At 39.2% G+C, this 21,116-nt stretch overlaps 7 protein-coding genes across 11 annotated transcripts in view; 4 read left to right on the forward strand and 3 right to left on the reverse strand.

Moving 5' to 3' along the window:
* The window catches only part of LOC104714165 (ubiquitin-conjugating enzyme E2 35), a 2,404-nt gene extending 724 nt beyond the window's left edge, over positions 1–1,680 (forward strand). Inside the window, exons 2-8 of the mRNA XM_010431444.1 lie at positions 139–166; positions 301–387; positions 491–549; positions 858–899; positions 994–1,067; positions 1,172–1,269; positions 1,393–1,680. Of these exons, the coding sequence (XP_010429746.1) occupies positions 139–166; positions 301–387; positions 491–549; positions 858–899; positions 994–1,067; positions 1,172–1,269; positions 1,393–1,430 (426 nt within the window). The 3' untranslated portion in view covers positions 1,431–1,680. The remainder of the gene's footprint in view (positions 1–138; positions 167–300; positions 388–490; positions 550–857; positions 900–993; positions 1,068–1,171; positions 1,270–1,392) is intronic.
* Positions 1,927–5,634, reverse strand: LOC104714167 (uncharacterized membrane protein At1g16860-like). Of its 3 annotated transcripts, none has more exons than XM_019229610.1 (6): positions 5,329–5,634; positions 4,473–4,722; positions 3,273–3,959; positions 2,950–3,105; positions 2,628–2,839; positions 1,927–2,533 (listed from the first exon to the last, which is right to left on the reverse strand). In XM_019229610.1, the coding sequence occupies exons 2-6, from the start codon at positions 4,629–4,631 to the stop codon at positions 2,341–2,343; spliced, it is 1,407 nt and encodes a 468-aa protein (XP_019085155.1). In that variant the 5' UTR covers positions 4,632–4,722; positions 5,329–5,634; the 3' UTR covers positions 1,927–2,340. The 3 variants fall into 3 exon arrangements, with proteins under 3 accessions (XP_019085155.1, XP_019085157.1, XP_019085156.1); XM_019229612.1 differs by having other exon boundaries at positions 3,273–3,883; positions 4,376–4,722; XM_019229611.1 differs by having other exon boundaries at positions 5,278–5,634.
* Positions 5,915–7,339, forward strand: LOC104714168. The gene is made up of 2 exons (XM_010431446.2): positions 5,915–6,393; positions 6,920–7,339. The coding sequence occupies exons 1-2, from the start codon at positions 5,985–5,987 to the stop codon at positions 6,991–6,993; spliced, it is 483 nt and encodes a 160-aa protein (XP_010429748.1). The 5' UTR covers positions 5,915–5,984; the 3' UTR covers positions 6,994–7,339.
* On the reverse strand, positions 7,393–9,069 carry LOC104714169 (reticulon-like protein B22). The gene is made up of 4 exons (XM_010431447.2): positions 8,779–9,069; positions 8,142–8,283; positions 7,900–7,969; positions 7,393–7,697 (listed from the first exon to the last, which is right to left on the reverse strand). Exons 1-4 carry the CDS (start codon positions 8,943–8,945, stop codon positions 7,573–7,575), a joined length of 504 nt encoding a protein of 167 aa, XP_010429749.1. The 5' UTR covers positions 8,946–9,069; the 3' UTR covers positions 7,393–7,572.
* LOC104714171 (V-type proton ATPase catalytic subunit A) lies at positions 9,210–14,002 on the forward strand. Of its 2 annotated transcripts, none has more exons than XM_010431451.2 (21): positions 9,210–9,319; positions 9,488–9,629; positions 9,892–10,018; positions 10,122–10,177; positions 10,277–10,333; positions 10,426–10,537; positions 10,625–10,662; positions 10,857–10,958; positions 11,104–11,160; positions 11,254–11,325; positions 11,409–11,510; positions 11,593–11,655; positions 11,735–11,867; positions 11,984–12,090; positions 12,193–12,387; positions 12,554–12,640; positions 12,730–12,834; positions 13,033–13,130; positions 13,227–13,305; positions 13,415–13,503; positions 13,598–14,002. In XM_010431451.2, exons 2-21 carry the CDS (start codon positions 9,552–9,554, stop codon positions 13,710–13,712), a joined length of 1,872 nt encoding a protein of 623 aa, XP_010429753.1. In that variant the 5' UTR covers positions 9,210–9,319; positions 9,488–9,551; the 3' UTR covers positions 13,713–14,002. The 2 variants fall into 2 exon arrangements, with proteins under 2 accessions (XP_010429753.1, XP_010429754.1); XM_010431452.2 differs by having other exon boundaries at positions 9,217–9,319; positions 9,549–9,629; positions 13,598–13,712.
* LOC104714170 (RNA pseudouridine synthase 3, mitochondrial) lies at positions 14,144–16,701 on the forward strand. Of its 2 annotated transcripts, none has more exons than XM_010431449.2 (9): positions 14,144–14,728; positions 14,838–14,909; positions 15,012–15,170; positions 15,278–15,325; positions 15,437–15,517; positions 15,604–15,720; positions 15,826–15,927; positions 16,005–16,163; positions 16,256–16,701. In XM_010431449.2, the coding sequence occupies exons 1-9, from the start codon at positions 14,408–14,410 to the stop codon at positions 16,631–16,633; spliced, it is 1,437 nt and encodes a 478-aa protein (XP_010429751.1). In that variant the 5' UTR covers positions 14,144–14,407; the 3' UTR covers positions 16,634–16,701. The 2 variants fall into 2 exon arrangements, with proteins under 2 accessions (XP_010429751.1, XP_010429752.1); XM_010431450.1 differs by having other exon boundaries at positions 14,649–14,741.
* LOC109124514 lies at positions 17,197–21,015 on the reverse strand. The gene is made up of 16 exons (XM_010431453.2): positions 20,949–21,015; positions 20,737–20,862; positions 20,622–20,650; positions 20,490–20,527; positions 20,291–20,378; positions 19,895–20,000; positions 19,709–19,779; positions 19,408–19,474; positions 19,268–19,330; positions 18,782–18,853; positions 18,567–18,668; positions 18,269–18,343; positions 18,051–18,146; positions 17,720–17,836; positions 17,581–17,637; positions 17,197–17,484 (listed from the first exon to the last, which is right to left on the reverse strand). Exons 2-16 carry the CDS (start codon positions 20,848–20,850, stop codon positions 17,425–17,427), a joined length of 1,155 nt encoding a protein of 384 aa, XP_010429755.1. The 5' UTR covers positions 20,851–20,862; positions 20,949–21,015; the 3' UTR covers positions 17,197–17,424.

The following is a 21,116-nucleotide window of genomic DNA, read 5'->3' on the forward strand; positions in this document are numbered from 1 at the left end:
TTTTTTTTTTTTTTTTTTTTCGATGTGACGAAGAAGCAAGAGTTTAGCTTCAGCTGAGTGAGAAATCACCGAATTTTTTGATATCTCTGGTCACTTTGTTATCTGATTCTTGCTTTTTCCTTGGGCGATCTCTGGTAGGAGACTCAACGTCTGCTCAGTGAACCGGGTAAAAACCTCTTTGATTCTTCCTCCTGCCTTTTTTTTTTTATGAGTTCAATAGTGTTGATTTCTATGTTTTGAATTGTGGAGTTTGAATTTGGTTGGTAGACTTAAAAGATATAATCTGATTGATTGCTGCAGCTCCCGGTATAAGTGCCTCTCCTTCTGAGGATAATATGCGCTATTTCAATGTTATGATTCTTGGTCCTTCACAATCACCTTATGAAGGTAATTGTTTTTTCTAATTTTTATATGATGTTCAATTGTTCATATAACATGTTTATGTCGATCAAAGATTGCTAATTATTATCTACATTAATCATTTATCTAGGAGGAGTTTTCAAGTTGGAGCTCTTTTTGCCTGAAGAATACCCTATGGCTGCTCCCAAGGTAAGTTCCATTGGACCTGTGGTCTTTTCTTTTCATTCTAGTTTATGAAGTCCTTGCATCCGATGGCGTGTTAAATATAGGTAGTGTCAGCTATAAGAATCTAGTTATTTAGTAAATATATTGGTTGGGAATTTATATACATACCAAATGATCCTTGAAGACGTGATTCGGGATGGATTATGACCGACTCAAATGTGATGTCTCATTTCTTGTTCTTGAACGTTGGAGTTTTAGGAAATGGTTTGTGTAGAGCATTTCTCTATATTCTAACACTTGCTAGCTCTTTTAATGATATATATTTGTAACAGGTTAGGTTTCTCACAAAGATATACCATCCTAACATTGACAAGGTCTCTTTGATATCCTTCCTCTTTTTTTTTCCCTGTTTTATTCACACAACCAACCAACCAACATGCTCCTGAACTTGTCTATTTGCATGTACAGCTGGGAAGAATATGTCTTGATATTCTGAAGGACAAATGGAGCCCTGCACTACAAATACGAACAGTGCTCTTAAGGTATATGAGCTGATTACATTTGATTCTATCCTGCCATAAACCAATGGTTTCTTAGGCCTTGACTGCTTTTCTGATTCTATTGATGGGTGCAATCTTTAAAAAAGTATTCAAGCTCTTCTGAGTGCACCAAACCCAGATGATCCGCTGTCTGAGAACATTGCTAAGCATTGGAAGAGTAATGAGGCAGAAGCTGTGGAGACAGGTGATGTTATCTAAACTCTGAACTTTTAGTTTAATTCGTTACTCGATACTCCATTTGCTCGTGTTTTCTTTCTAAAACTTTATGTTGGCGTCTCTCACATCTTTGTGAACTATATCTGTGCAGCCAAGGAATGGACCCGTCTTTACGCAAGCGGCGCATAATGGGTTGGAGGTCATGTGAAAAGATCTCTTTCATCCAAATAACAACATTACATTTGATGAAATCTATCTCAACTTCAAAGTTATAAGAAAGCTTATATCTTGCTGGCTCTTCCCCCGCGTACTTACAAAACCGTCTTCATTAAGTTGTATCTCTCTGAATAACTGTATCATTACTTATAGGATCGAGACACGTTTTTCATATTTATAGTTTGTCAAAAGTTCTTCGAGTCCAAAGTACTCTTTCTCAAGCTCCCTAAATTCCAGCATTCACCGAAATCCAAAGGTTGTTGATTTTGTTGGTACAAATTGGCAGTGAAGGTAAGTAAAGTATGCAATGAGACTATGATAAAGTGTTCGTAATTAGCCATTCCGGTGGTTTGAATTTTGATGTGTGTTATATGCTATTCATTTGAGCGACGAGGTGTTTCTGTAGTATTTTTGGAGAGACTCGATCTCAGGAAGAATAATAATGAGAAATTAAGAAACACAATCCACATGCAACAGGCTCATTACATTCCAAACGAAGAAGATCATCCAATTATATTAGATCACAAATACGGTCGAAAAAAGAATAACTAGCAGAGCTTTACAATTACAAACCATCAGGCAAAGAAAAATGCCCGCAACACAAATTAAGTCATAGAAAAGAAATCCACATCCATCATTATCATCCTAGTGTAATAATAACTTGATATAAAAAATAAGAAATATTAAAAGGAAAAGAGAAAAGAAAAAGAAACACTACCGTAAATCACCAACCAAAGGAATCATCATTAGTAGAGAGCGAAAAGCCACCAACCAAGAACGCATTTCAGATTTCATGAAAAATATTGATGAAGCCGAAGTGGAACAGTGAGATTTTCGTCTACCAATCGTGGAAGAAGAAAAAGAAAGACTTACTACTACCGCATCAGACAGGAATTGCATCTACGTTGGACGAATCTTCGCATCTCAATACAATTCCTTCAAGACTTGCAGGGAATGTGCATTTACTCCATTGCCAACCAGCTGCTAATGGTTCTGTCGTTGGAACTATCATCAACACGTTATCGTTTCTCTGAACCACTCCAATCACACTTACTGTGCTTCCTTCTTTGATATACCTGCAAACGAAAGAAGCATCACAGAGACCAACATAGTTTTTAGCAACTCTGTTAAGGTTTTTATCATTCTTTTCATCAAGTTGTGGTTTCATACCCTTCTTTAAGCCGCATTATTTGATCATCATTGGCTAGATTCCTTTTACCCAACCACCTTACAAAGTCTGGAGAGGCTTGCTCGCTTCCTGGCTTAAAATCGATGACAACAGAATCATCGACGAGAGGTGTTACCTTTGCACCGTTTCCGGTTTTGACCAATGCTCTGAGCCCAGATTGGAAATCAGAAATGTAGAAGTCTACCACATGCCTCTGCAGTGTATTGTAGGTGCAAGGTTTATGCATTAATAGACAGTTCAGTGATTTTACGCTGAAAGAGAACATTTTTCCGTGAAATGAAATATCATCAGGCCACTACTAACCTCTGCTGATCTCAGACCCCATGTGAAACGACGATGTGAAGCACCGGCTGGCTTTGAACCCCATCCACGGTACTCATATAGACAAGTAGACGTGTATACACATCTGGGAACTCTATGGAAGGATGATTCAAGAGGCACATTACCACAGGTGACAACCTTTTCAATTAAAAACAAATAAAAGAACCAGTGTTATAAACATAGTAGGGATAGCAAAACCATGGAAGGAAGAACAAATAATATTTCGTCATTTCCAATGACAATGCAGCAGCAAAGACTAAATGCACAAAACCAGTAACTTCTGGGAGCGATGCTTAGAGACTTACCCCAGTGACCTTCACGTATTGACCATTTTTGGCAGTTCTAAGATCAGCATCAGGATAACGAGCGATGAAATCTATGATACCACGTCTTTCACAAGAAATATTCCAAAAGAAAAGTGCAGCAACAACTGTGAACAAGACCGCCACAACAATGAGGAGAACTGCATTGTGAACTGCTCCAAGAATGAAGCCTCCAGCAAGGAATCCCATTACAAATATAAGTATCACCAGCCACAGCACAGGCTTGGGGAAGCTCTTCATGCAGGAAAAGTCATCTTCTGGACCAAGGGTAGTTACTGCTTGGTTGTGGACAACGGAAGTCATATGTGTCTTCATCGAACCAGAATAGTCTAGAGGACCAGAAATTTTCCTGGGAGCCCCAGATGAATTTAAAGGGCCCGAGGTAATTGGCCCAGATGTTATGAGACCTGTAGTTGGGAGTATAGGAATAGGGCCGGAATTTTGCCTTGTTACACCACCTGATTGCGGACCAGAGGATTTCTTTAAAGGCTCCCCGTGCTTAGACAAAGGCCCAGAATTTGTTTTCTTCATTGAATTTGAGCCAGCAGAAGCTAAAGAGCCAGACATACGACCGGTAGCATTAGGAACTGGACCTGACTGCGCACCACTTCTTGAAGAAGTTCCAGTTATGGGGCCAGACTTCCTTGACTTAGTCCCATCTGTGGGAATGTCAAACATCTTCNCTCCAGCAAGGAATCCCATTACAAATATAAGTATCACCAGCCACAGCACAGGCTTGGGGAAGCTCTTCATGCAGGAAAAGTCATCTTCTGGACCAAGGGTAGTTACTGCTTGGTTGTGGACAACGGAAGTCATATGTGTCTTCATCGAACCAGAATAGTCTAGAGGACCAGAAATTTTCCTGGGAGCCCCAGATGAATTTAAAGGGCCCGAGGTAATTGGCCCAGATGTTATGAGACCTGTAGTTGGGAGTATAGGAATAGGGCCGGAATTTTGCCTTGTTACACCACCTGATTGCGGACCAGAGGATTTCTTTAAAGGCTCCCCGTGCTTAGACAAAGGCCCAGAATTTGTTTTCTTCATTGAATTTGAGCCAGCAGAAGCTAAAGAGCCAGACATACGACCGGTAGCATTAGGAACTGGACCTGACTGCGCACCACTTCTTGAAGAAGTTCCAGTTATGGGGCCAGACTTCCTTGACTTAGTCCCATCTGTGGGAATGTCAAACATCTTCCCCAATTCTCCTGATTTCTTGATATCACCCCCGGTGTATGGCATGGCTACTGAGCTCATTGTTGGAGGCTTTTCTTTGGGTTGCTCTGGCCGACCAGACACAAAGAGCCCATTGCTAAGCTGGTGAGATGCGTATCTTGAACCCATTGATTTTTTTTTTTCTTCAGGAAACCTCAAACTGGCTAGAGACTAGATTAGCACCACAAACAATGTACTGAAACGTGAGGATATCAAATCCCTGCGAGAACAAAACAGGAACCCATGAGAAATGGGTAAGATACTTACAGATTTGGTTTGCATATTTAGAGAACTGTGACAGGCGAAAACACTAGCTACCAAGAATGACTAGGACTTGTATGCTGCAAGATAGATTCCTAAATGCTGAGAAAATGGGACTCAGAAATTAAATATATATATGGGTTTAGTTATCACTTCAGATTGGCCACTTTCCCTTTCCAAACACCTCCCCATTTCTATAACAAATCAAGCACCACTACGACTTACTAAATATGTATTCTGAGAACTTGTAATACACTAGTATCACTTGAGATCTACAAAGTAACTGCTCAACTATTTCCGATAACTTCCAAAAAAGGAACCAAATAGTGTCCAAAAAAGCCAGGAAAAAAAACAAAACCCTAATCACAATTTCTATTAGCCTGATCCCCTAAAACAAAGCGAGATCTCTGGGATTTAGAAGCAATTTCATCGAACTCAGATCGTCTAACGAAATCCCCAAATCACAACAAGTACCAAAACACCCAAAAAATGAAGTAGATGATCACAGACAGACCAAAAAAAACCAATCTGAGGAAAACGAAACGAAGGCGGCGTCGATTCGCACCTGAGAGAGAGAGAGTGTACTGTAAATAAGCTTTCGGCGAGAAAAGAAACTATCAAGGAAAATAGTTGGAGCTGTGGGAGTGACAGTAGAAGACGAAACGGAAGCAACACTCAAGTAGCAGCTGAGATCCCATATCCGTAGCTCTCTCACTCACTCACTCTCTCTTTCTATCTCCGTCGTGTGGATCCCGATCGAGATCTCTTTGAGCCGCGCAACAGTTGGTGCGTTGTCTCAATCTCACTCTCTCTCTCTCCTCTTCCCACTTTTTTCTCTCAAAGCGGTGGAGATTTTTTTTTTTGTTTGGGACAACCAACCGAGGAAAAAGAAAAAGAGAAGAACACACTTTTTTTTTTTTTCTCTGTCAAAATTTCATTGGTAAGAGTCTCGGTAGTTCTATCTGAATGTGTTAAAAAAGTAAGGGTGTATACTGTAATTATTATTAACTTGGAGCCTTTTCGTATCAATTATCATATCTTAGCTACCAAATATGTTATTTATTAGTATCTCTAATTTAATAAACGAGTGAAAAAAGAAATGAAATTGCTTAATGTCTCTTTTCTCCTTATCCGTTAGTTAGAAAAAGACTAGATTAAAGGGAAACAACCAAACTAATTCCAACCAAACCAATCTTTTTGTTCTGTCTCCTAATCTCTGCAATGGCTCGATCGTTCTCTCCTTCACTTTCTCTCTCTCGGTGCCGTTTCGTCGCATCTTCTCTTCTCCCTTCATCTCAAACCGTCTTCTTCCGATCTCAATCCTCGAATCGACGGTCAAACCGTAGAGGTGAGCTCTACGAGATCGATACCGCCGCATCGCAGTCGCAATCGCAATCGGATCCTCTTCTCCATAAGTTGGAAGATGCTGTCCACCGGATAATGGTACGCCGATCCGCACCCGATTGGCTCCCTTTTGTTCCCGGTGCTTCTTATTGGGTTCCACCTCCTAGATCCCAGACTCATGGGATCGCCAAGCTCGTTGAGAAGCTGGCCAATCCTATCTCTGATGAAGAATCTATTTCTCTCTCATCGGTTCGAGGATGGCCTTCCTCTGATTACTTCATCAAAGGTTCTTTTTTTATATATTACTTGTCTGATCGTATGTGTTTTGTTGTTGATGAATCTGATTCGTAGTTTTATAAAAGCTTTGGTTTTTACATACCAAGAATCCAACTTTTGCGGTATCTATAATTTGCATTGGCTTTGTAACATTTTAGGTGCATTTAGGCTTATCGTTATACATGTTGAAAAAGTTGTCATCATCGTCTATTATTGTTGAAAGTTGTTTCGATATCACTGATGGAAATGGGTAACTAGTCATCAATCATAACATAGAGAATCATCGCGATAGGTATTGTGTTGATCATGGAACAAGTTTCTCTTCTTTTATGGTTGAGAAGTTTGTAATGTTAGTTATCTTGTTGCTGCTGCTTATTGTCGAATAACCCACTCAGTTGTATAAAAGAATGATCTTTGAGATATTTGCATTACTTCAAAGGCGATTGTGTAGTCTTAAAGATGTTTTCTTTGGGGGTGCAATGTTTGGTCTTTAGAGCATTTCTTAAAACCTGATCTGCCTCTGTTTTTGATTACAGGTGTACAGCCTCAATCAATGGAGACGGAGGTGGCTTCAAATACTGCATCACACTCTGAGGACGAGGAAGGGTAGACCCCATAACTCGTCGAACCAGTGTTTGGGTAAGAGATGAAACAAATATCAAAACTTTGCGGGCTCTTCAAGATTTGTAGATTTTAAGAACAGGAATCAATGAAGATTCGAATCACCAAGAGCAACTGCAAAGACGTGACATGGTTTAGAGTTCTCTTTGATAGGGTAGAGTAAGCAAACCTTTTACAGACTGATCAGATCCTATCCAGTTCTGAAAATGTAAATTCAAATAAGGAAAGGTGTTGTGGCTTAGTCCTGTGTTTTCATGTAATCTTCCTCATATAACAGTTGGTTGAATCGTATTAAGCAAAATAATGTGTATATATGCGCAGATTCAGTTCTCATAGCACTTTTTGCAGACTGTTTCGTTTGATGCAGTGTATGCCTAAACACTGTAAAGAGAATAATACAGTTATAATTTAGGATCTGTGGTTACATATGGGGTGGAAGCGAAACATTATCATTACAATTCCACCATACATTATACAAATCGAGTGTACATAAGGGGAAGCTACTATGAGGCTATGAACATGTGAACATGAGTAAAGAAAAAAAAAGTATAAACAAATGCTAGAGAGCTTATTTATCAGAATTTGCTTCTTGTTCTAAAATCTCAGCATTTCCTCGTTTTAGCACACAGTTTCCAAGAGATTGAGAATTCTGAGAATTCTGACAGACCATGGAGAGACAGAACGAGCATAGTCCTGTTTCAGGAAGAAGAACTAGTCAGAGATCATTTGGTTTGGGGATGAAGAAGGGTTTCCCAAATGGCCAATTTCTGTTAAATGCTATGAAATCCGACATATTGGTATGTAATGCTACTCATCAGATAACGACACACTCTTCCTGTCTTCCACATTTAAGTGAAACTTTGTAAAAGTTTGAGATGAAATGTGAATGCTTTACCTGCATAAGCAACGGTTACACCTGATATGAGTCGCCCGAGAGCTGATAAGAAGTAAAGGCAGATTACGACCTAAAGGGAAAAGCAAAAGAGAAACATCTTCAGCATAGAACACAATTACTGAGTTAACAATCAGCAATGCACTTATATGATAACTGAGTAGTAGGGTTCTAAGAGAAACACTGTGGTAATATATTGATGCTAATCTTGTACATGGGAAGTTAGTAACTAAAGAAACACTTGCCTTGACAAAAAGTCTCTTGTCATGTCCGGTTGCTGCAACCCTCAGAACACCCTCTGCTGCCCCAACGGTATTAGCTAAACGAGCAACAATGTTACTTGCTGTGTCCTGTGATATTTGCCACTCTAGTGGATCCACTGGTACCCTGGAGAAGAGTTATAAAGTTGTAAATCATGTGGTTGAAAAAGCAAGGGTCTTGAAACCGATTATATATACTAGAGAACAGAAGATCATGAAATCATTGCCAATTCTAGGATTATTAAAGTAAAGTGATAGGATGATGAAATATATTCAAGTAAAGTCCACGCGCCACTGATTCATCCAAAGATAAGTAAAGAGAATCTAGCAAAAGTTTGTGTGTGTGCGTCAAAACCCATTGTAGCAAAAGAAACCAAAATCCACAAGCAGAAGATATGAAATCTAAAGCAAATCAATTTCACAATCAAATTAACATCACTAATTGCAAAACCCTAATTCGACAAACATATGGAGAGAGCAATCACACTTTCTCTCACAGATCAAACGAGCCAAATAATATTCCCCGGTTACTAAACAGCAACTCACTAAAATCAGAGACCGAAGAACAGAATACAACACAGGAAACAGAGAGAATCGATAAATAGAGTCTGAGAAAACTTACGAGACATTGAGTTGGCGAAAAAGGAGACCGAGAATGGCGAGAGAGCATAATAAAACAATGAAAACATCGGCGAATAAAGAGAGAAGAGTTGCGTTGCGATATGCACAGTGGTAATACACAAGCGTCCCGCTAATCAGTAATCCCATCGCCTTCCCCATCTCTCCCATCTCTCTCTCTCTCTCTCAACCCACTTGATGAATAAAACTTGCTTTCCCTTTCAGAAATCTTTTCCCGAGAAAACAAAACTGTTCACTTTCTGTGATTTTTCCGGCTACATCAGAGAGATGATTTTCAAGCGTGAATGTCTTTGTTGAGTAAACGGACTCACTTATTGGGCCGTAATCAGATATTACAAAGCCCAATAAATAAACTATCACGTGGCTATTAACGACAAAGTCAGATCTATAAGCGTATCGTGTGGAGTTCTGTACAGGATCGCTCCACGATTTGTCAATCAGATCTTCTCTCCAACTCTTTCAATATCTACGTGCCTCCACCTCTCTTCTTCTTGTGACCACTCTCTCTTCCTGTCTGTTCACTGGTTAGGATCTCTATCTCTCTCTTAATGATCCTTTTTGTTTCTTTCTGATTTATTGAATCGAAACCTGGAGTTTGTTTTCTTATTCCTCGATCTCTGATCTCTATTTCGAGGCGTTGGCGATTTCTTATTTGTTGTTGTTTGTTTGATCGGATCTCGGCATTTTTGTAGGAGGTAGAATTTCGATTATTTCGTCGATCGGATTTGAGTTTTTGAATCTCTGATTGCTTAGAAAATGCCGGCGTTTTACGGAGGAAAGCTTACGACCTTCGAGGACGATGAGAAGGAGAGCGAGTATGGTTACGTTCGTAAGGTATTATTATCCCGTTTCCGTTCGATCTGGTTTCAATTTGTTTTTTTTTACTGTTCTGCGATGTTAGTTTTTGTTGATGGATGGATGAAATAGATTTGATCTAATAGTTCTCAGTGATTGAATCGGTTTGATTCCGCCTCGGTTTAGTAGCTCGTCTGTGAATTTCTGATCTGATCTGATAAGTTCTTAGAGATTTCATGTTTCTTTGTCATAATCATTTTTTTCGTAATCAGATTGGTAATATACAAGTATTGGGATGCAGGTTTCAGGGCCTGTTGTTGTTGCCGATGGTATGGCCGGTGCTGCTATGTATGAGTTAGTGCGTGTTGGGCATGATAATTTGATTGGAGAAATCATTCGTCTTGAAGGAGATTCTGCTACTATCCAAGGTTTGTTTGTTCTCTTTGTGCTTCTTAGTGTAATTTACTTGCACATGGGCTTCTGTTGAAGTAAGATATTTTAGTTGATATTTGGAAATTTCCTTTTTATCAGTTTACGAGGAAACAGCGGGATTAACAGTTAATGATCCTGTTCTTCGAACGCACAAGGTTCGTTAGTTCTCTTTATCTTGGCTCTCTTTCTTTTCTTTCTCTTTTCTGTAGGGTTATTCATCTGTAGCTAACATATAATTTGGCCTTTAATTACAGCCACTTTCTGTGGAGCTTGGACCAGGAATTTTGGGAAATATCTTCGATGGAATTCAGGTTCAGTTGGATTTATATTCTTGCCAGACATTAAGTGTGTTTGACGTTTATGACTGTGGCTTCTCACGATTCTTTGGTTTCATATCTCACAGAGGCCTTTGAAGACTATTGCGAGAATATCCGGTGATGTGTACATTCCTCGGGGTGTGTCTGTCCCAGCTCTTGACAAAGATTGTCCTTGGGAGTTCCAGCCCAATAAATTTGGTAATGTGTTTGACTGCATATGTCTGTCTATTGAAGTGTTCATATGGTCTTAATCTTGATGGTCAACTAAATTTAACTTGTTTGCAGTCGAGGGAGACACAATAACTGGTGGTGACTTGTATGCTGTAAGTTTATTGATCTCTCCTAAATCTGCTTTTGGCAAGGGAACATATTTTACACAGTTACTGTGGTGTTTCCTTTGTTTACACTGGGGATAGTCTTTTGGCAAGGGAACATATTTTACACAGTTACTGTGGTGTTTCCTTTGTTTACACTGGGGATAGTTTTTCTGATAGTCAAATATAACTCTGGATTGCAGACCGTCTTTGAGAACACTTTGATGAATCACCATGTTGCCCTTCCTCCTGATGCCATGGGAAAGATTACTTACATTGCTCCAGCTGGTCAATATTCCCTTAAGGTTTGAGTTTAAGTTACTCTAAAAAAATGATAAATTTATACATTTTGAAATGTTTACTTTCCTTGATCAATTGGTAATCACTTCCTGTTGGAGATCATTTTTGCTTGCTGCTCATGGTTGTTTGTCGGTGCTTTTCATTTCCCAGGATACAGTGATAGAGCTTGAATTCCAGGGTATCAAGAAATCTTACACCATGCTTCAGGTTTGCATGAATCTTTAATCTTCCTACTTGCAAGCGTAAATTTTTAAGCTATTTGGTTCACCTATTAAATTGTTCTGGTTGATATTATATCAGAGCTGGCCTGTACGTACCCCTAGGCCAGTTGCATCAAAGCTTGCTGCCGATACTCCTCTACTTACTGGGCAGGTGATTGCTCAGTTAATTTTTCTTACAACGGTGATAGTCAATTGAAGATATGTGTTGTTGATGATTTCTTTTCCTGCTGTCAGCGTGTCCTTGATGCCCTTTTCCCTTCAGTTCTTGGTGGAACCTGTGCCATTCCTGGTGCTTTTGGCTGTGGGAAAACTGTTATCAGTCAGGCTCTTTCCAAGGTAGGTTGTGACACTCTGGTTTGTTCCACTTAATTACTGGATATATTGAATTTCCAAAGCTAATTTGTTCTTATATATATAGTACTCCAACTCCGATGCTGTTGTGTATGTTGGTTGTGGAGAGAGAGGAAATGAAATGGCTGAGGTATATTTCTTCTCATTCTTAATCTGCAAATTGTTCATACAAAACAGACATTTGATCTGATTGGTTTCTCATAAGTTAGGTTCTTATGGACTTCCCACAATTGACAATGACGTTGCCTGATGGCCGTGAGGAATCTGTCATGAAACGTACCACACTTGTCGCCAACACCTCTAACATGCCTGTGGCTGCTCGTGAAGCCTCAATCTACACAGGTAATGTTCGGGAATACAGAATTAATGGTTTTTGATGAAGCCCATTTCCCAACTTCCAGTTACAAATTTTTTAATTACGATGCTCATGTTTTTTATTTTTCTAATGTGAATTTCAGGAATCACAATCGCTGAATACTTTAGAGATATGGGCTACAATGTTAGTATGATGGCAGACTCAACTTCCCGTTGGGCAGAAGCATTGAGAGAAATTTCAGGACGATTGGTAATCTTTTGCGTTTCACTTTTGCTATATGGATGTTTTTGTTGTCCTCATCTCACTTTTTCTTATTCAGTTTATTTACACCTATTTTGCTTTGTTTTCTAGGCTGAAATGCCTGCCGACAGTGGATATCCTGCCTATCTAGCAGCTCGTCTAGCATCTTTCTATGAACGTGCTGGTAAAGTAAAATGTCTTGGTGGACCAGAACGTGATGGAAGTGTTACAATTGTTGGTGCAGTTTCACCTCCTGGAGGAGACTTTTCAGATCCTGTGACTTCTGCAACCCTTAGTATTGTGCAGGTGATTATTTCGTTCATGGCTGCTTCCGTATCTTCCATTGTAGATTGAGATGAACCAGATGGTGTTTGGTTTTAGATCTGCAGCAGACTCGTATTAGCATGGTTTTTCTCTACTTTGAAGTGTTTAGTGCTTACTCTTCCATATTGGTTGTTCTTTTCTTCTGCAGGTCTTCTGGGGTTTGGACAAAAAGCTTGCCCAGAGAAAACATTTTCCCTCTGTTAATTGGTTGATTTCCTACTCAAAGTATTCGACGGTATGCTTATGTATTCTCAGTTTAAACCTATCTTGGTTTACTATCTCGAATCCGTGTTTATATAAAAAGTTACTTTTTCTTTTCTTCAGGCGTTGGAATCTTTCTATGAGAAGTTCGATCCAGATTTCATCAACATCAGGACAAAGGCCAGAGAGGTGTTGCAGAGAGAAGACGATCTGAATGAAATTGTCCAGGTATGGGTCACTTATCCTTGTTTAAGTATCTAATGTCGTGACTAATGAACTCGTGTCACAGCGATATAAATTTTAAGGTTTTGAACGATATTATTTTGGCTTCGAAACTTGACTCGATTTATAGAAGAAAATTAGTGTTAGCACATAATTCTTTCTGAAAGGAGTTTGTTTGACCCGTGCATTGTGCTTTGCGTACAGCTTGTAGGAAAAGATGCACTAGCAGAAGGTGACAAAATCACCTTGGAAACAGCTAAGCTATTGAGGGAAGACTACCTTGCTCAAAACGCATTTACACCGTAAGATTTGTTTACTCCCATCGTTTTGGTTTGGTTCTGTATCTTTCTCTCTCAACGGTTATTCACTCTTGACTCTTTTGGATGAATCTTTGACAGATACGACAAATTCTGCCCTTTCTACAAGTCTGTGTGGATGATGCGTAACATTATCCATTTCTACAACCTAGCCAACCAGGTAAATAAGATGAGATGATTCATAAATGATCTACTAGGTTAAGTGGGGATTTAGGTCAATTGGTTCGTCTATATTCAAACAACATTCCATTAAATGTTGTCATACACAGGCGGTTGAGAGAGCTGCTGGAATGGACGGTCAAAAGATTACTTATACTCTCATCAAGCATCGCTTGGGAGATCTTTTCTACCGTTTAGTGTAAGCAAACTATTGGCCTTCCCCTCAGTTTATCTATAATTTTGGTACATAGCGCTATAATGAAATGGTCTGTAATCGAATATGAAAATTACAGGTCTCAGAAGTTCGAAGACCCAGCAGAAGGGGAGGATACACTGGTGGCAAAATTCAAGAAATTGTACGACGATCTCAGTGCTGGATTCCGTGCTTTGGAGGACGAAACTCGGTAAGCTGTGTCCCGTCTCCACAGCGAGTATAAAAAATACTCCCAATTGGGTTGTTTTTGGAGAAAGAGGTTCATTCATATTCTCTTTCTTGTGTTTTTGAACCAACAACTATCATAGTGGTCGGTATTTTATTTATCGGTTTGTTCGGTCGATTGAGTCTTAGCTCTGTGAGCGTCATGATTCTCCGGCTGTGCTTGTGCTGCGCTGTGTAATATGTTTGATTCGTTGTTTTTATGTTTTTATTTCGATGGTAATAAGGTACAGCCCATATGAGTCATATATTTGATTTGATATACCCTCTCAATTCAATAAGTTATTGTTAATGTTCAAAACCTATTGGATGTAGTTGTTTTCTCATAGTACCATCATTTTGTATTGTTTTTCTCAATTTATGGTTTTGATGTAAAGATAATACTTCGGTAATGGAAGAGAAACTGTAAATCAAAATCACAACATAAATTACTGTACAAATTTCTTGAAGCTTAACTGAATGAACACGGTAGAGTAAAACCATGAATATTTTTTTAACACGACCCGAGTTGGAGATGCCCAGAATTGAAAGCCCAACAGGCCCATTTTAGCTTTCACAGTTCCGTTCTCTCTTCGTCTTCTTCGGCCGTAGCGCGCGAAGAAGATCCGCCGTTTAGCCGGCATTCTGACCTAGACACAGAGTCCTTCGGTCTTCTGATAAACCTCCCATGTTGAAGTCTAAGAAAAGCTTCGGTCAGTTATACCTGGCCGTATTTACACGGCGGTACTCGAGAGTCGCTCCGCCGCCATCGTCTGTGATCCGCGTGACAAACAACGTAGCACACCTGGGACAACCGAAGCAAGGACCATTGCCACGTCAGCTGATATCCCTGCCGCCATTCCCCGGTCATCCATTACCTGGTAAAAACGCCGTTGATAACGGAGACGACGGAGATAGCAAAGACCATGTCACAGCCATAAGCTGGGTCAAATACTATTTCGAAGAAATCCATGATAAGGCTATTCAAACTCATTTCACAAAGGGCCTTGTGAGTGCCTCTGGTATAACTTTTGATTTTTTTGGAATTGTCTAATGAGACCTTCAAATGAATTCCCCTAAATTATATTGACAGTAATTGAGTTTTACCTTTGTGGTAGGTTCAAATGGAGTTTCGAGGTCGTAGGAATGCTTCAAGAGAGAAAGAAGATGGAGCTAGACCCATGAGAAATGTACAATTGATCTCTGTTCTTTTTTTTTGTTGTTGTTGGTGTGATCATTCTCGTGGATTGGGTTTAAGAATAGTGGTAGCGTTGTACACTTTTAATCTGCAGATTAAGCATAACGAGGTAATGCAAGTAGGAGACAAAATCTGGTTGCCAGTGTCAATCGCTGAGATGAGGATTTCTAAGAGATATGACACTATACCAAGTGGAACCTTGTATCCAAACGCAGACGAAATCGCTTATCTTCAAAGACTTGTCAGGTTCAAGGTAACTCCTGTTTGAGAAACTCTTCTGGATTTGCTAATGTTTTACACTGGTCTCTTTTGTTTGATCTTATATACAAGTTTTGACCTTACTTTTCTTATCTATTGCAGGACTCTGCTATTATCGTTCTTAATAAGCCACCTAAGCTTCCAGTCAAGGTAATAGAGTTTGCTATTTGCTCCTGCAGAATGACTTCATGGGAGGAAGCTGTTACATTTCTCTTGTTGATAAGCAGCCGCTGCATACTCAGTTATCTTTGTTTGTTTCAGGGAAATGTTCCTATACATAACAGCATGGATGCACTTGCAGCTGCAGCTTTGTCTTTTGGTAACGATGAAGGTCCTAGATTGGTAAACTCGATTTTTTTTGGGGGGTTTATATCAGTTATCTTGATAGATTGTTTTGGTTTCTGACTTATTTGACTTTCATTGGTTAGGTACATCGTCTTGATAGGGAAACTAGTGGCCTCTTAGTAATGGGTCGAACCAAAGAAAGTATTGATCATCTTCACTCAGTGTTCAGTGATTACAAGGGGAGAAACTCAAGCTGTAAGGTAAGAAGGACTTATCTGAAATTCTGAACCAAACACACTACGGTCTAGGAAGGAAAGGTTGAGCTTAAAATTGTTAAGTGACTCATAAATATTGCACAATCCTAGGCTTGGAACAAATCTTGTGAAGCAATGTATCAGCAATATTGGGCATTGGTGATTGGTTCTCCAAAGGAAAAAGAAGGACTAATTTCAGCCCCTCTTTCAAAGGTACTTATCTCATTATATAACCTCTGCTCGCTTACACACTGCTTGTATCTGAAAATGATTCAAAAACCTGTGTTCAGGTGCTTTTGGACGATGGTAAAACAGACAGGGTGGTTTTGGCGCAAGGTTCGGGCTTTGAAGCTTCGCAAGAAGCAATAACAGAGTATAGAGTATTAGGACCTATGATCAATGGGTGTTCGTGGTTAGAACTTCGTCCTATTACTAGCAGAAAGCATCAGGTACGTATTAAACTTTGCTATCCTCTTTACCTGTTTTGCGATAAATTTTGTTTTTGTTTCTCTCTTGACCAAGTTTACCTTCTGAAAAACAGCTACGTGTACACTGCGCTGAAGCTCTTGGTACTCCAATAGTAGGGGATTATAAGTACGGTTGGTTTGTTCACAAGAGATGGAAACAGATGCCTCAGGTTGATATTGAACCAACAACTGGGAAACCATATAAACTGCGCAGACCAGAAGGTCTTGATATCCAAAAGGGAAGCGTTTTGTCCAAAGTTCCTTTGTTACATCTTCATTGCCGGGAAATGGTACTTCCGAACATTGCCAAGTTCCTCCATGTCTTGAACCAACAGGAAACAGAGCCGCTTCGCACAGGAATCATTGATAAACCAGATCTCTTGCGGTTCGTAGCTTCAATGCCTAGCCATATGAAGATCAGTTGGAACTTAATGTCTTCATATTTGGTGTAGCTCCTTTTGCTACCTTTGTATTATTTAGGTGGCAATTTCTAAACTTCTTGGTTCTGCCTGCGGCTTAATATTCTCACAGATCAATCAGACTCATATTAGTAACTCACAAGCCGATGTGATCACAGTTTGGAATATCTATCCACAAGGGTTTGACAAAAACTCTTCTCTTCTTTGGTTTTGGCTATTCTTATGCGGATTACAAGTTTTCCTTATAGTCTAACTATCTAATACTAGTAATCTAAAGCGTCAGATTTGTTGTTCCGGCTGTGAATATATAACCTGAGATCATGATCTGTGAACAAGGGAGGGAGAAACGAGAAAGAAGATACTTGATTCTGTGTCTCTAGGGTTCGAACCGAAATGTTCACCCGGATTCCCAACTAGATGAACAAAAAGAATCAGCCTCGTTGATGATGTTGAACCAGCTTGGATTTAATATCGACTACAGAAAGTTAGGGCTGAGATGACAAAACAGAAAAAATTACGGGTTTATAAGTATAAATACATAAACGATAGTGGGTGTCGTTGGGCTTTCTACATTAAATGGGTTGATTTCCAAAACATGTCAACTATGTGGCCCATTTAATATATAACTATCAAACGACGCCGTGTTCTTGCTTATGGATGATACAAAACAGACCGGATTGATTTGGTTTGGCATTTACTATCTAACCTCAGTAATTAGCCACTTGAAATACCGAGGTTAGAAATATATGTAAAAAACAGAGTGATAAAATGAAAATCATAAAAACAAAACATATACATTATATATACACAGAATCAGATAGTGATCACAGTTTGGAGTATCTATCCACAAGGGCCTTAGCTTTGTCTGGTGCAAAAAAGCGTGCCTACACATTAACAAGTTAGGTATGTGTCATATATCTTTTTTACTCAGTTGGAAACGTATTGGAATGAAGAAGGTTTAACGAGTTCATATGATTCACCTGGATAAACATTCTTTCTGCATCTCCTCTGCTTCCATTTTCTCTCAATATGATTCCCTACAACACCATTTCACATGGAGTTTACCGGCAAGTATATCTGAGTAGCTCAACTATTTTGAGGTCGGGACGAGAAAATTACCTTCGCCAAGTAGCCTCGGAAGTCTTCAGGATGAGCAGTGATAAGCTGGTCATAGACAGCTACGGCGTCGCTGATATGTCCCCAGTCTGAATAAGCTTTTCCGAGAAGCAACTCAACCTGAGCAAATATTTCCCCCAACGTTTATAATCAGTTAGAGATAAAAGCCACAAAAGTATAGATACATTATCGTATCTGGTTTCTTTGGACATAAAATATGAAACAGATATGCCATCAGGAACACGAAGAGATGTCTATTTCAACAAGGAACTGATTATGCTAAGACAGTACCAGAATAATCTGTTAAAGAGTCCATTTCCAGGAACGAAGTTACCTGAATTGGGAGATTTGTTTCATCTGTAACACTGTCTGCTGTGCTTGTTTTCTTTGTATTCAGGAGTTCACGAGTGTCGAGAAGAAATTTGACAGCCTAAGAATCACAACAAAAGTGAAAAGAAATGGATCCAAGGAGATGTTGAGAGTATTTAAGATTAAGCTTCTTAGACAAAAAGGTAACATATTTCTATTCATATCTGATGGAAACAGATTTACCTCGTCTGGTTTCTTAGCAGCTAAATACGCGTTCATGAGGCCTCGTGTGACTTCAAGATCAATCCCTTTAGAAACCTAGGGTAACAAAAAGTAAAACATCGCTATTATAGATAGCAAAATTGACTGTCCTGACTCTGTTAACAAACATATACATGGTAGTAACAGCTATGCAAGTTCAAATCTTATGTCCCCACGAGAAAATTCGTCCGACAATCTTAATCGGTATCAACTATTAGTTCAATGCAAGTGAGAAAAGCTATGAAAAAGAGTTTGATCCACGAAGTTTGAGAGTATTTACCTTTTCTGAAATTCGGTATGCAGCAATACTACCTTCATAGTTCTTAAGTTCATAATTTACTTCTCCAAGCAGTCGAAACACGTCAGGGTCAGTTGGTCTCTCCTACAGAACAAGAATCACACTTTGTGCACTATTAGCTAAGTCTCTAATCAGCATGTTCTTGTGAAACGAATGACTTGACATAAGAAAAACATAAAAGCATGAGAGAAACAAACCTTAGCCAGTTTCTCAAGAAATGCAGCAGCCCGTGAATACTCTCCTAGTTCAGTCAGTGTGACAGCAGCTCCCTGCATAGGTGCCCCAACTTTAAGAATTTTTCTAGCATTATAAATAAGTCAGAAGAGGAAGCGTAACTTGTTTTCAGCTTACTATGTGTGCATTAACAACTTCAGTGAATCAATTGAAGCGAACAGAAAAAGTTTCATGTAATTCAAGCAGATATGTGGAGATTAGACTCATTCCAGAAGAACAAAATCAAAACTTAAATAGAAGTAAGGATTTTTAAATAGGTGAAAATGAGAAAAAAACAGATAACGAGTTTTTGGAACCAAAAGCATTTCAATTTTCCTGATCCTTAGCTGCCTGGTTATTAGTTTTAGTTGATCCCTATTATTGTTGGCAGCCTACAGGGAGATGAATGGCTAAATTGCCGATGAAGAAGATATATAATAGTATGCACAACAGAACATGTCTTCACTCACCTCCAGCGCAGCTTGATCCTTAGGAGTGCCATTGAGAGTTGTTTCAAACGCTTTGAGCCTTTGCTGAAAAAATAAAAATAAATTAAAAATGTTACCTGAACAAAGCCTTCATGAAAAAAACATTCAGCCCCTTATATTACCTGAAGCGTGGCTTTTTCTTCTGAGATCTGATTTTTAACTACTGTTGTGTTCTTAGTTGGACTCTCACTGAAAAGTGGAAAACAAACTTGTTAAAACTGAGACCGGCTAAATCACTTGGCAATGTGACTTGGTATGGCAAAAATGTGAATCACGGAAACCAACTCAGCTGATCCTAAAAGGAAGAAAAATGACAAGCAGTAACATGGTGTAAATGACAAAGTTATGTTTAGGCTGCCTTCATTATAGTAAAGCTACTTAAAGCTGTGATCACAACAAAATATCTTACGAGTCATAACGCACCTTCCCGTGGGAAGAAAGTCACCAAGAGCAAAAACCAAACCAAATACAACAACAGCTATGCCAACTCCAACCTGTCATGGCATGGGACCAAGTTTTGTCATGATGTTATGTATGTTATCTTATAGGCTTCAAGCGATTTTAGAACAAAAGCAAAATAATCACTTGCAAGCTGTTATTTATGTGTACCTTAGTACCAAAACCAATTGTTTTCTGGTCAGACTTGACCGGAGCATCATAGTCAATTGGACCAAATTCTTTAACTACTTCCGTCTTTTTCTGCTCAAGAGCTGACCTAGTTCATCAAAAGAGCAGAGGTTACAGAGAAACATTCCATACCAGTTGGAGGACAATGATCTTGACTATGTCTAAGGGGTGAGGGAAGCGGAACGCAAGACACATGATGACCAGATCAAGAAAAGAAAAAAGAACCAAACTTTCATAGGAAGATCATGTCGTTGTGGGTAAATTTTGAAAGTTAAGTGTGATTGTCAAAGGTTTCAGATTCCTTTTCCTACGTAATCCTATTGTATTGTAACTTATATTCTTCTAAAGCCAATAGAATTAAAAAAAAAACATGTGTACCTTCTGATGTTTTCCAGCCGTTCCTCGAAGTCTATATCGAAAGATATACCAGATTTTCCATCAAACTGAGTATTCAGACCAGGTGCCTCTGCAAAAAAAACGGAGGAGTTCCTTCAGCGAAAATTAAAGCCAGGCATGAATATTGAAGAGCTGTAACATCTGTTACTTACAGTATGCCTTAAAATCAGATTATACTTACTTCTAGGTACAGAAACAGACTGTTTAGAAGATGATTTCCTGCAGACAAACAAGTCCATATGAAAATATAACAGACAGCATTGAAGAATTCTGAATGCTTAAACAAACAAACAAACACAAAAAAAAACTATACCTTTGCTGTAATGAAGAGTCTTTCTCTTCCTGTGATGAGATTTCACAATTTTGTATCAGTACTTTGAATCAGTAAGAATTTTGTAAATTAAGTGGAAACATCTTAAAGTAAGAACCTTTTTAGAGCCAAAGCCACGCTTAGGGTTAGAATCAGAGCAACGTATTCGAAACAATAGAAGCTTTGAGTTAAATGAAACGGCGGTCGTCGCCGCGGCTAGTGTCATCAACATCCTCTGCTTGTCCTAACCAAAGCAGAGATTTTTTCAAACGAAATCATGAAAAGTAACGGCTAAGCAATTCGTAAACTTTCCAAAGTAAAATCACGTACAGCGTCCGCCGGAGATTGACGACGATGAAAAGGCGAGCTCTGTGATCGGACTGATAACGTTAGTGGTGGTGGTGTTCTTCTTTCTTTTTACTCTGCATATTATATGGGCCCCGAATTGCAAAACAAAAGTTGGGCTAGGCCCATTATACTAGGACGACCTAATATGTA

This window comes from Camelina sativa, chromosome 9, assembly GCF_000633955.1.
Source record: "Camelina sativa cultivar DH55 chromosome 9, Cs, whole genome shotgun sequence".
In the NCBI taxonomy this organism is placed as follows: Eukaryota; Viridiplantae; Streptophyta; class Magnoliopsida; order Brassicales; family Brassicaceae; genus Camelina; species Camelina sativa.

What these genes read in the sequence shown, in the direction of transcription:
- LOC104714170 (XM_010431449.2), top strand. Translation starts at nt 14,408, where the DNA reads ATGTTGAAGTCTAAGAAAAGCTTCGGTCAGTTATACCTGGCCGTATTT. An exon ending in CACCTAAGCTTCCAGTCAAG is followed by an intron (nt 15,326 to 15,436) that starts GTAATAGAGTTT and finishes TGTTTGTTTCAG; the next exon opens with GGAAATGTTCCTATACATAA. An exon ending in ACGATGAAGGTCCTAGATTG is followed by an intron (nt 15,518 to 15,603) that starts GTAAACTCGATT and finishes TTCATTGGTTAG; the next exon opens with GTACATCGTCTTGATAGGGA.
- LOC109124514 (XM_010431453.2), bottom strand. Translation starts at nt 20,850, where the DNA reads ATGTTGATGACACTAGCCGCGGCGACGACCGCCGTTTCATTTAACTCA. An exon ending in GACTCTTCATTACAGCAAAG is followed by an intron (nt 20,528 to 20,621) that starts GTATAGTTTTTT and finishes GTTTGTCTGCAG; the next exon opens with GAAATCATCTTCTAAACAGT. An exon ending in AAACAAATCTCCCAATTCAG is followed by an intron (nt 17,837 to 18,050) that starts GTAACTTCGTTC and finishes ATATTTGCTCAG; the next exon opens with GTTGAGTTGCTTCTCGGAAA.
- LOC104714171 (XM_010431451.2), top strand. Translation starts at nt 9,552, where the DNA reads ATGCCGGCGTTTTACGGAGGAAAGCTTACGACCTTCGAGGACGATGAG. An exon ending in GCTCAAAACGCATTTACACC is followed by an intron (nt 13,131 to 13,226) that starts GTAAGATTTGTT and finishes AATCTTTGACAG; the next exon opens with ATACGACAAATTCTGCCCTT. An exon ending in GATCTTTTCTACCGTTTAGT is followed by an intron (nt 13,504 to 13,597) that starts GTAAGCAAACTA and finishes TGAAAATTACAG; the next exon opens with GTCTCAGAAGTTCGAAGACC.
- LOC104714169 (XM_010431447.2), bottom strand. Translation starts at nt 8,945, where the DNA reads ATGGGAGAGATGGGGAAGGCGATGGGATTACTGATTAGCGGGACGCTT. An exon ending in TTTCGCCAACTCAATGTCTC is followed by an intron (nt 8,284 to 8,778) that starts GTAAGTTTTCTC and finishes ACTCTTCTCCAG; the next exon opens with GGTACCAGTGGATCCACTAG. An exon ending in TGTAACCGTTGCTTATGCAG is followed by an intron (nt 7,698 to 7,899) that starts GTAAAGCATTCA and finishes TTCCTGAAACAG; the next exon opens with GACTATGCTCGTTCTGTCTC.
- LOC104714167 (XM_019229612.1), bottom strand. Translation starts at nt 4,631, where the DNA reads ATGGGTTCAAGATACGCATCTCACCAGCTTAGCAATGGGCTCTTTGTG. An exon ending in TCCAGTTCCTAATGCTACCG is followed by an intron (nt 3,884 to 4,375) that starts GTCGTATGTCTG and finishes GTGCGCAGTCAG; the next exon opens with GTCCAGTTCCTAATGCTACC. An exon ending in AATACGTGAAGGTCACTGGG is followed by an intron (nt 3,106 to 3,272) that starts GTAAGTCTCTAA and finishes TTAATTGAAAAG; the next exon opens with GTTGTCACCTGTGGTAATGT.
- LOC104714168 (XM_010431446.2), top strand. Translation starts at nt 5,985, where the DNA reads ATGGCTCGATCGTTCTCTCCTTCACTTTCTCTCTCTCGGTGCCGTTTC. An exon ending in CTCTGATTACTTCATCAAAG is followed by an intron (nt 6,394 to 6,919) that starts GTTCTTTTTTTA and finishes TTTTGATTACAG; the next exon opens with GTGTACAGCCTCAATCAATG.